Source organism: Haplochromis burtoni, unplaced genomic scaffold, assembly GCF_018398535.1.
Source record: "Haplochromis burtoni strain Fernald_Lab_line unplaced genomic scaffold, NCSU_Asbu1 Contig_280, whole genome shotgun sequence".
Lineage (NCBI taxonomy): Eukaryota > Metazoa > Chordata > Actinopteri > Cichliformes > Cichlidae > Haplochromis > Haplochromis burtoni.
The window spans coordinates 459,275-472,053 of NW_024582641.1; the positions used below are offsets into that span (position 1 = coordinate 459,275).

Genomic DNA, 12,779 nt, shown 5'->3' on the forward strand with positions numbered 1-12,779 from the left:
ACACACACACACACACACACACACACACACACACACACACACACACACACACACACACACACACACACACACACACACACAGGTCGCCCAGTGGGATCTACCACTGTGCTTTACCATCCAGCTGGGACAGAGCACCCTGGAGTTGTTTGGAGCACCATACCTGGGGTGGCAGATGGCCCACACATGCGTATTGTTCACACACATCTGGTTCACATCACATTACATTATTCACCTCAGACACTTCAGTTGTTGTTTTTTTGCAACAATCAGTGAACAAAAAACTAACAAAAAAAGTCTGCACACCTCTCCATGGTGTTGCACCTGTGGCGTTAACTCTATTTGGATATGGTTAAAGATCAAGCGTGCTTTCCAACACCGCACAGCTATTTTTAGCATGCATTTCATGCATATTACCTTTCTTTGAAGGCCTTTTCAGCCATTTCTCGGGCTGCCTTACGGACCTCTTCAGGAACCGCATCCTTCTCCACCTGTGAAACCTGATAGACCTTATGCCCTGCATCCAGACGATAGGGGCCTCCCTTGCCACCCAGCCCTGCTGTGTCTCTGCCACCTGTAGAGAAAGTGATTCAAACTGTTACAAAAGCTTTTGTCATTAATAAACGTTGACACAAAAGCATTGCCATACCTCACAAATGTAAAACAGATCATTATCATTATAACTGACTATATAAAAGTGGTTAATTTTCTGTTGACAGACGATACATTAACTGACTGTTTCACCACTACGACTGATGAAGATTTTTCCTGCTGCCTTCTAAATTTGACCACATCTTCTGACTATCAAAAGGACCTATAATGCTGCTAACAAGCTTGACATTTTTATTTTGGAGTTGTCTGTGCCTCTTTATCTTATACTAGGCCTCTGACTGAAAGAAGCCATTTCAGCTTTGTTCAGATTGGTTGCCATCATAAACGGGTTTGAACAGCAGCTGGGTGAGGCTTCTATCTCCACAGCCAGAGATTTGTGCCTGAGATGACGATACATAATCTATGTTGTGTCTATGATGCAGACTAACCAAGTTCAGCAATTTTGCTGCCAAAACACTAGTTGGTGGTGGAGTTTCTCACTTCAAGGGGATCCATTCTCTTCCAGTCAAATTAAAAAAAAAAAGTTAGCAGAAGAAAGAGTCGAAAATGTGTACGTGTCATGCATGTAGTTACAATACTAGGGACATATTAATAGGTTACATTACAAGTTATGGCAATGGGTTTATAGAAGGGTCTGTAGATATATTTGGACACATGGATTTTTTTATTTCATGCATGTTACAATGTGGTCAGAAACAACTGTTACCTGTGCCTCCCGCCCACTGGTTACCCCCGACATGAGGAGCATTGTGGGGGTCGATCTTGCCATGTTTCGGGGCGCTGACATCCAGGCCACTGTCCCTCTGGATGGTGATCTGCAAGGATAGGATGAAGGGAAGCCATGTGGTGATGTCATAAAAATGCCATAAACATCCAACAAAAACATGCTCATTTTTTGATACAAAATAACAAAAATGCACAAAAGAATAATTCGGTATTTCTATTATTTTAGAGTAAATTGAACTGACAAGCTAAAAATGTATCCATATTATGAAAAAGAATCTAAGTATGTGTGTTCAAATAGCACCTAATGTAATCCGGTTTGAGATCAGCCATCATTTCTTGATAAGCCCAGATCATTTCTCTAAAACCTTTCTCTGCAATGTCATGATGCACTGAACTAGTATGTGAGGGCCATACACAACCAAACAGTCATTTACATAGCATTATCAGTCAAAGCATTATTAGAATTAAAGGAGTCTCTATCATTTAGTAGTGAGGTCTTAGTAGAATGGACAGAATAAGCTCTGTCTTTCTCTGCAGGGGGGATAATAGACGGAGGGAAGGAGACACAGAGGTTAAAACTTTGCTTTTTTAGGTCCATCTCAATGGCACCATCAGAGCCAAAATCAGCATGCTGCCTCTCACTCTGAGGCAGGGCAGCAGGCCAGAGTCTGGCACGCTTGAAGGACTGAGAGAGAAATGGGTAGTTCAGTGGGAGATTAAGTGTATCCCCTGTGGTTCAGCTGCATTCTTACATATTGCAGGAATTCAAATGGTATCTGTGGGGGGAAGAAGCTCTCTTGTAAACTGTGGAAAGCGCTGTGTGTATGTTCAAGTTATTATCTTTTCTGCTGTTGATTTTTTTATTGGTTTCTTGTGGTCTGAGCAGTTAACAGAGACTTATCTGAAGGGAGCGGCAGTTTGCTGAAAAGGACCCCTCCCCTCCCCGTCCTCACCCAGTGTCCACGCATCACACTGACACACAGAGGAGCTCAGAGCTCAGGCTCTGTTCCCACACCTGCACGAAGCTGCTGGATCAGCAGTGCTCTCTATATTTAGTTCAGATTAGGAGCACCAGTCTGATACACAGCAAGTCAGATTATACGGACAAGATAATGCCCATTGTGGTACTGAGCTTAAACAGAGGCTCTATTATTGATGACGGGATTTACCAGACAGACAACAGATGTTTGGATCCTTGAACAGATTCACATTAACGTTTTAAATCAAGCTGCACCTCTAAACACGACTTACACAGCAGCAGCTTGTTGATCACAATATAAGGTCCTTCTAAATCATATCCTGTGTTGTCAACCTTTGAGACACCAATGGGGAGCATAGTTTAAAATGAACATCAAGTTGCTTTCAATAAGAACTGAAAATAGCGATTAAGACCATGAACTCATCTTCAAAGTGTCTGCTAAATTCACAAAATGAGAGTCATTTTTCCACAGTCTATACAAATGCAACCAGATGAATCGCCCCTGCTGGCCATTAGAAAGAATGTATACAGAATGTATAATAAATTCCAATTTTAAATTTAAGACAACTAACTGTTAAAGTGTGTCTAAAAGTAGATTTGACATTTCTGATATTATTTTATTGCAGACAAAGTCACTCGTCAGTCTTAAAATAATACGACAGAGGGAGACTGGAGGTAATGTAGAGCATGTGTCACCATTACAACGTGAGAGCACAGATGGAGGGAACCCTGCGAGCTAGTTCGGGCAGACAACTGGAGTTGCTCTGCGTCACACACACATAACCTGACCCTCTCTTCACATCACATCACAAACACACCCTCTAAGTTTGGCAGCCTATTTTAGCTCCCATCACCATCTGTGAAATGTCTCTCTGCCTGCTGCTTCAAACCATCCACCTCTACCACGTCTACTCATCAGTCCCAATTTTCATACGTAGCATACTGTGAAGTTATGAGTTCACATATGAGTAACATAGTGACAAATGAACAAACCCGGGAGAATATCTTTAAAAAAACAAAACAAATAAAGATCAAAATATTTTATTCACTTTTTCCTTTTCCCAAGGGGAGATGTCCCCAAACCAATCACTGGAGCCAAAATGATGCTTTTTCATGTTGATGCTGATGTGTAGCCTTGCCAAGACCAGCCTCAAAGGTTGCAGAAAACAATTGAGGCCTGGCTATTTAAAGCCATGTTATGGTACTTAGCTTGATGCGCTTGATTACAGTTGGACAACAACATGCGTGACTGGACCAATGTTTTTGATTTTTCATTGATAAATAGCTAATCAAGCCATACATGCAAAACACAACTTTAAACACTCTCCTTTCCTACAAATAGACACAGACTCAAAGAGTGAGGCACAATCACAGCAGAACTCCAGCTGTGTGGGCTGCCTTACACAACAGACTGACATGAGGATTGCCTATACTGGCCGACAGTAAAAATGTCTTTAAAAAAAATTAAGAAGAAACTAGTGTTAACCTGAGTAAGTAGTGAGACCTTGGTCAATAACAAGAGCTCACCTCCACCACTGTAACTGATCTCTGATTACACACTAACGTGCCTCTCAGAAACCTCTGCATAACATGAGCTGTGCTGCACACAGCTGTCATGTTGAGGAGTGGGTGTGTGCACCTGATCCACAGGAATATGACTTTAAGGCTTACAGTTGCTATACAAGTGTTTTTGAATGAGATTACAATCACTCGATAAAAGTTAGTGCCACCAACCTAGCACCATCTCCATCAGGTTAACATCACCTGGTCCCCGATGCTCATTTTGTGCCTGTCATTCACAGAGGAAGTTGAGCTATGGGATTTTCTCAGCGTCGGCTTATTTCAGTAATTCACCCTTGTCATCACACTGTATATAGATATAACACTCTCTCTGCGTTGCAGCATAATTATGAATGTATCACCACACTGCTAATGCACTCTAATCTGACTCTGTCAAACCAGGAAAAGGGTTGAGTTCTTAGAACTCAACTAGTGTTGAGTTCTAATCTAATATAAAATCCATTATAAAAGCTATATTTTGATGTATTAACACAAATTGTTCTCCTTTAATTCCATAAAAGATATTTATGCACACAAAAATATATGTATCATCTTTAGCTGTAATAAAAGGTCATGTCTAAAATCATTCCCTGTTGGTGTGTTACATATAATTTGCATCAACTGATTAGAATGTCTTAATTAAGGATGAGAACTTATCCGTGTAGTGCCCTTAAAACTGGAACGACAGAACAGAAAAGAAGAGAAAAGAAAAATGTACTTACAGTCTCACAAATGTGCTGAATTTAGAGTTTCCAGAATGATTGTTAAAGTCTGAACAGCCTATGGTAATGACACAATGTGCAAGCGTGTGTTCATTATGTCAGTTACTGTTCAGCTTTGAGTGAACTATCGGCTGTCTATTATACCAGGATTAGTAAATGAGTGATTTCAGACACAGCTAATGTTGGCTAAACTATAACTGTTCCAGTAGATCTTGCTACAGCAACTGAATGCTCATTGTCTTTGAAAAACACAACCGATGACCTCCCAGGCTGAAAAATAGATGTCATGGAAAGGTGAAAAAAACATGGACTTTCATGTTAAAATTCACTGAAAAAATGGTTTTAACCTCTATGCATCATTTCACACTTCATATAAAACTGTACATTCTCTTTTTTATAATTCCTCCATTTGAATGGATTAGAAGGTCGTTGGGGCATTGCTTTACCTCCAGATTTCCGAGCCACTGAACTGCACCTCTTGAGCATGTTTAAAATAACAGATTTTATAAAGTTTATAACCAGATATGAAGTACAGAAGCTTAAACACATATGGAATCTCTTACTTATGTTCATATGAAAAAAAAATAACACAATATTTAATCCACAGTACATCTCAGTTTTTCAACACGATGAAGAAATTCTGCTGTAGTAAATGAAAGAAATCTGTCAGGATGACTTTTTGGGACTAAATTGTAATTAATAGATCTGTAAAATTACATAAAAAGTACCTCATTTCCCAAAATGTCTTGTAATAAGAAAACACAGTTTTTGCTTCTTCTTTTTCTCTGTATAGACAAATAGATCAGTAGGAAAAACTGTAAAATAAAGTCCCAAACATATGCCCTTCTTCACATTTTCCAAAGCCGTCCAGTGGGATTTTAAGATATTGGGAGTCTCTGTCGGGCTAATTTGGCCCCCAGGCCTTCTGTTTGACACCACTGATTTAAACAATGACACACAATTGAATTAAAACCCTCGCTTTTTTGTTTTTTTTTAATACTGGCGTCTTTAGCATAAAAGGATTTAAGGATGGATGATTCTTACCAGTCACGCGAAACTGATAAAACCACACACTGTAATGAATGAAATTAAGAGTTGAATGCTTCATGCGTAGAGATGTTTGCTTAGATTAGAATGAATATTCCAAGATTGTATCACGCTTAAGGCAAAGCTTTGATGCAGTTCAAGCAGCTCCGTAAGAGCAGGAAAACACCTTTGAAGAACATGCTGAACTGTAAATACCTTATAATACCTGCATTGATGCCAATTTTCATTTATTTCTCCACAGAGTCTGGGTATGTTTGGACAGCGTGCTTGATTGGTGCTTGTCTCATGCTAAAGTAATTTTGAATTTCCTGCTCCAAACAAAAGACAGATTACTACGCTCCGTAACCACAATTTGGGGTTTAAAGAAGCACCACAGAACTGAATGGTTGATGTCAAATTACTGCATAAATCTTGGATAAATGTGTTTGTGTGCTGCTGTTGCTGCATGTCCCACTCATAAACAGTAAGCTAATGATGGCACCTTAGCGCTGAGAGACAGGCACAAACCAAAAGAAGGAATTAAGGGAAAAAGGACGGCAGCGTCAGTGGAGAAAACGTCATTTTTAATGACAGTGGGAATCAACGTTTTTACCCCTCCCTTTTTCTTTCTTTTGCTTTCTACCAGTATATGTCTCTGTCTGTCTCTGTCTGTCTCTTATCTGCGGTCCACGCCTTGTCTTCTAGGATAAATAGCCTCATAAATTTCTTATTCTCCCTTCAGACCACTACAGACAGACAGTGATATAAGAGCGATGGTGTAAGTGTGAATACACACTTTTGAATGCGTGTATGCAGTCACACATAGTGCATGAGGTCAGCCCTTTTCTTGAGTAAATACATGTCCCAGTGTGATGCTGGGTGCACGCTAGTGTGTGGGTGTCAGCATAAATGCGTGCCCGTACACGAACGTTCAAAAATATTCTGTGTGTTATATAAAGGTCTCAGTGATTCAGTGTATCTGCAGATTGATGAAGCTGTGTTATGTTGTGTGTGTGCGTGCAGGTTCTGAATGACCTGAAATTAAGCAAGACCCGTGTGGAAACCACTATGCACTTGCATCTACATGTAGGAAACACTGCACCATTAATCAATGGCTTTTCAGTAAAATGAACATATAGATGGATGCATGAATGGATGGGCATAACGAGATTTCGGAAACTATTATTAAGATCGACTAATTTATGAAGTGAGCAATGTGGTTAGAAAGCTTTGTCTCAGAGTTCAACATGCCATATTTTTATGACTTGTATTAACATACTTGGCCCTATACTTTACAACTGGTACAGCATACAAATATGTCCATTAAGGTAGGACAAAGCATCTGTAGACACTTCTACAGATGCTTTAAACTTTGAGGGAGCAAGCATGTGCATGCATGAATATGAGTGAAACTGAAGAGCTTGTGTCAGTGGGGAAAGGCCAGGTAGATGGAAAAGTGGCACCTGGCCAAACCTGCCGAAAACAGGGAAGTGTAAAAACAACAAATCACACAATTAAGTGTCAGGTTGAGTGACTATAACTGGTTGCAATATGCAGGATAGCTGCAGACACCAATCTGGCACCATGCGTGCAGATAGATGATGAGTGATGTCTCCTATGTATCTTTGTCTGCAGGAATGATGTCAGCTATACTGTAATGGAGCAAAGTCAGAGCGACGTGTGGAGGCGCCACGCTTACTTGGGCACACACACATAGCTCATTGCGTGCTTTTCCAGAAGTATACAGTAGAGGTATTAATGAGTATTACAAAGGCAATAAGCCATCATGACATGAGCTTTGTTTATTAAACCTGTTAACCACCTCCACCATGAACAGATTTCCTTCTTTTTTCCACTTCACACTTTAGTCAGAACCCATTTTGTTATGCTCTATAACCATGTCATAAAAACAAGGTCCTTGGCACATACTGTGCAAACATCTACGCCCATATAGAGCTAACGTAGTATGTACACTGTTTGGCAAAGCAGATATAGAGAGCCTTTTAGGCGGCTGTGAACAAACTCAGTAGAGCCCATGCTGTTTGCTGAGACTGAGCACAGGGAGAGTCTGTCCAAGTCTAGCCTACAGTGGACTCAAGGTGACCCACCAAAGAAGATATGACTATTGACAAATCTAAACCAGAAACAGGCAGAAACGGTGAGCTATGGGTGTTTTCGAGTCTATAATCTCACACAAAGACGCTTGGGATAGCCTTGTGATATGTTTTACAGCAACCAATGCAGATAGCTCAGACTCCAAAAATTTGTCACTGATATTATACAACTTCATGATTGGTCTCCTTGTTACCATTTTTTCAGGCCATGTTGCATCTTCTATCGTCATGCCTGGTGCGACAAACACAGATCTGCAGCTAATGCTCTCTGCATGTGGACGACTCCAATATGCCAAGAATGTTTGTGTCTATGTGCACATGTGGGCACCTAAACAATGCTGTCTCAGTGCTCTGGTCTGAATGTTCTGACCTACACTAAGGGTCAAAGCTATTGCATCATCAGCACGACAGCCAGCCATTCATAACCACCCACCCTGGGTACAGCTGGGTCGTGAATTATGGAGCTGAAAATATTCCCTTTAGCACAAAAACAGAAATGTTTCGGCTAATGTCTTCTGCCAGAGTGAGGCGAGCATGCAGAGCAACTTCCAATGGAGAGTTGCTTTAAAATAGAGGTGCTGCCCCTCTGTGGTGTGGAGATTAACTGCAGGCTGCAAGCGTTTCTAGTCATTGTATTTGCCACTTTGTGGAATTCTATAGAGAAACTTATCAATGAGCCATGTAATGTGCTCAAAGACACTCTGTTGTATTACCTGTATGGGTCTGCCATCCTCTGAGCCAATCATATTCCTCCATTCCATCAGTGAGCGCTGCAAGGTGTCTAATCCTGTCTCCCAGAGACGGATGTACCCGCCCATATCTACCGTGACGACACCTCCAGAACCAAGAGCAGCTATCAGCACATCACACTCTGACACCTTGGACACCCAGTTGGTGTAGGGCGACACAGTCATTGACCTGCCAATTACAGATACAAGAAAAGGTCACAACACAGAACACAGAAAAAGAAGTTGATTTAGATAAGCAGGGACCATTGAGTTTTTATTCCACTCTTTTCTATTCCAGATCCTATGCAATTATAGTAATGATATTTATTCACGGTCTGTACAGATCTTATACTGGGCCTTGGGGCAGGCCTTCAGATCATCCTCTGAAACAAATGTTTTATCTCTTTCCACCCTTTAAAGCTGCCCCTCTTAAATAGATGATGGGAGGGGCTTCTGCGCTTACCGGCAGAGTGGTGTACTTGAAATGACAATTTTCACATATGCTGGGTTAATTTTTTTGGAACCTGGTCCATGTTAAATATGAGTATCCATTTGTCTAAGAGACAAAAATTAGGGGGAAAAAAGCGTAATTTCTCCTCTAAAAAAATTGCAAGTTTCCAAGGTTGAACACATGTAAGATGCAGAGAAGATATATTAGCACTTTTGGGTTTTTTTTCTTTTATAGTGCAATGCTGTCACTGACCTCTAGCTGGAGCCAAAGGATGTAAAGTTACATTCTTGTTCTGAAAGTACTGCAGAATGAGGTAGTGAGGTAGTAAGACAGCAGCGGTTTACCTTGGAACAGGAATATATTTGAGCTTCTTGGAGTTGAGATCAGTCACCTCCAGGTATGCCGCTGTCATTGGAGGTGTGACGTCTGCGTGGCAAAGAAAACTAATCTTTAAACTTTTGAAAACTTTCAAAACTTATATTTCCTGAAAACCTTTATGTAAGGTGAACTCTGACCTTTGGGGTACAGCTCTTTTAGGGGGACTTTGTTAGGTGGAAGAGCTCGAACCACCTGATTGACCGGGATCAGACTGACACAATTCTCCTGTTTGGCCGTGGCGCTCCGAAGCCCTCCTCTGAAGAATGCTTGAGCCCCGCTGTCACCACTCTTTATCGCTGATAGGTTGACGGGTCTTTTAAAGCTGTACACTTCATTAGGTGACTCATCAAGAGAAGAAATCCGAAGGAAAACGTCACTCTTAAGCCATCGGTCATACGCATTAGAGTAACTCACTCACAATGCTCTTTGTTTTCAATTAACATCTTCTCTAACGCTTTCATTTTTTCATACATGAATCAGGCAGATAACATACAGACTCAAAGCTAGGCCCTGTCTTAGCTTTGACTTTCAAATAGGTTCCAAAAAAATGTTAACGCCACATGACCCCGCTTCCCTTCAAGCTCTATAGAGTTAAACTAGATATTTCTACTTCTAGTAGAAACATAAAAAGAAAGAAGACAGGAAACTGGAAAAAGAATTATTATTGTCACACAAATTTCTTCACCAAATTCCCTCATAATCTCACCATGAGATCTGGGAAGCCGACGATGAGCCGCGCGTAGGAATCTGTGTCAACCAGCACACGGTTAGGGGAAACAATCTTCTGGTTCAGAGCGGCACTCAGGTTCTCGTTGGGTAGCTGCTCACATGACAGCATCTGGGGTATAGACAACTCGGCTGCAGTGATGGACCAGCATGAGTTTGGTGGAACAGAAACATGAAAGAAAGCAGTGAGAAAAAGAAAGAAATAGCAACTTGTCCATTGGGGGAAACTGGGACTGAGTGTTGTCGAGGGTCACATCAATAAGCTGAACTCACTCGTGCTCAATATTAATTTTTATTTCTTTATAAGCTTATTAGTACAGCCCTCGCTCCTTGGGAAATCAATTGCCCTACTTCTGAACTCAACTCTACTCAATCTTTGTACTTCATGTGAAGAATGCAGAAATGACATCATTTAGAAACCTGTCAAGAAGCTCCCGCATTTCCTCTTAAGAATACAATCCACTGAAGTGTGACAACTATGAGCTATAGACTTTCAAATGACTAAACATTTGAAAATGTATTTAACTTATGGCCATTTAATGTATAAACTTAGAGGTCTGAAATACAGCTGTTATTAGTTTAATTCTCTCTATTTCAGTCTCCATGTTAATTGGGTCTTTAAGAACTGCTACACAGCAATACAGCAGAACATGAAAATCTGTTAAATAAACATAGGGAGATTGCGGTTTTCATTGTATACCGTGCCATTAGGTGCGATTTTCCGAAAACACAAAATTTCATTTCATCTATATGGTGACGATTGCCAGCTTTATCTATCTTTTAATCACTCTGACAGCTCCTCGGTTGGAGTCCTGCTTGATTGTCTTAGCGATGTTAAGTCAAAATTTCTAAAATTTTAACGAACGGAAAACTGAAGGAATTTTATTCGGTCTCAATCGTCCTTTTGGTACCCCAGATGTTGACTTTGCTGCTCTGACCCCTGAAAAGCTCGGTTACTAATCTTGGGGTAAAAATCGACAGTGCGCTTCGTTTTGATGCCCACGTAAATGGCGTGGTGAAATCTTCATTCTTTTACCTCAGACGTCTGTCAGAGGTAAGCCTCTTCTCTCCAGGCGTGACTTGGAAACTGTCATCCATTCTTTTATAACCTCACGCTTGGATTACTGGAACTCCCTTTTAATAGGGGTTGGCCAGGGTGCTCTGTCACACCTGCAGCTGGTGCATAATGCTGCAGCACGGTTTTTAACTGGTAAAAGAAAATTTGAGCAAATTACTCCAGTTCTGGCCTTCTTACAAAGGCTTCCAATTTAAAATCATTTTAAATTGTAAATCCTTAAACAGTTTGGCGCCTGTATATTTGTCCAATCTGCTGAAGCCCCCCTCGTTTACTCCGGTCAGCTGAGCAGCTGTTGCTCTCAGCTCCTAAATCGCGGCTGAAACTTGGAGGAGACTGAGAGTTCTTCTTCTTCCTCGTCACATTAGGCAATCTACTTCAGTATTGGTCTTTAAATCCAGGTTAAAAACTCATTTTTATCCGCTGGCTTTTGACTCAGTGAGTAACTGCCATTGTTAATTTATTGTTATTGATTTATTGTACTTTTTATATTTCTGCTGTACAGCACTTTGGCTGCCCATGTGCTGTTTTTAAAGTATATATATATATCAATGAATTATGGTACGGTACAAAGATTATTTCAAAAGAGATTTCACTAATTACGATCAAAACGTGCAAACCTTTTAAGCGCAGTAGGACCCGCTTTGTTTGTTTGTTCTTTTTAGTTTCTTTGTGGCTTTTTTAGTCCATTTAAAAATGTGATGAATATAATGTTGGAGAAAAAAACCCAGTATATCCCACAAGTGGATATTTGACATATTTAAACAAGCAAACACTTTGAAACAGTCTCTAAAAGTTAAAGGTGATCTACATGAGCAACATCACAAGTTATTAGCTTTTCAATTATTTATTGATAAAAATATAAACGGATATTCTTGAATGGAAAAAGTAAGTGCATATTTGGCCTCCAGACGCTAGCATTGAACAACATCTTGAAGTTGTTTTGCATATTTGTCCACCAGTTACTGACATCAGCTTTCTAAGATTTATGACCACAAGAAGTCAAAACTTGTAGAGAACATATCTTTGTTGCTGGACTGACGTGTTTAGGCTTGTGGCTTTCATCAGTCAGGGTCATCAGGATCATGATGACCACGAAAACCCCGAAGACACGTCTTGTGGCCATCAGAGCTAAAGGCCACTAGTCAATACAGATTACATCTATCATTACAGCCCTCTTCCTCTGCTTGTCTACCACCACTATGTCCAGTTGATTAGCCGCCACCACTTTGCCTGTCTGTAACTGGAAGTCCTACAGGATCATAACTCGGTTGTTCTCAACAACTCAAAGGGGCATTTTCCATTTTGACCTTGGGACAGGCCATACTCAGCACAGGTATTCCTGTATATTATACAGGCTACCTGGTTCTGCTATTCCATGTATGCCCTGCCTGCTAGCATCCTGGACACTGTTGTTATGTGCTGGATTGTCTCTGGGTATCTTTGCACAGCCAGCACCAAGGATCTTGCCTGGTGTGATAGACCACAACATCCCAGGAACGACATCAGATCTGTGTCCAGAAGAGCACCAGTCTAGTTAAAGCTAAGATACTGCGCAGGACCATTAAGCTCAAGGACCTCTGGTAGAGGTCCCAAGCTTGAATGATAAAGACAAGAAAAGTAAGATTTTTCATTTCGACTCTGTGTGTGTGTGTGTGTGTGTGTGTGTGTGTGTGTGTGTGTGT

The 12,779-nt window shown here is 40.7% G+C and overlaps 1 protein-coding gene across 1 annotated transcript in view; it reads right to left on the bottom strand.

Moving 5' to 3' along the window:
- Window positions 1-12,779, bottom strand: part of vwa8 (von Willebrand factor A domain containing 8) — an 82,581-nt gene that overhangs the window by 11,903 nt on the left and 57,899 nt on the right. Inside the window, exons 34-39 of the mRNA XM_005940046.3 lie at window positions 10,000-10,151; window positions 9,431-9,635; window positions 9,260-9,341; window positions 8,450-8,654; window positions 1,316-1,424; window positions 415-571 (exon numbers count right to left, since the gene is read on the bottom strand). Of these exons, the coding sequence (XP_005940108.1) occupies window positions 415-571; window positions 1,316-1,424; window positions 8,450-8,654; window positions 9,260-9,341; window positions 9,431-9,635; window positions 10,000-10,151 (910 nt within the window). The remainder of the gene's footprint in view (window positions 1-414; window positions 572-1,315; window positions 1,425-8,449; window positions 8,655-9,259; window positions 9,342-9,430; window positions 9,636-9,999; window positions 10,152-12,779) is intronic.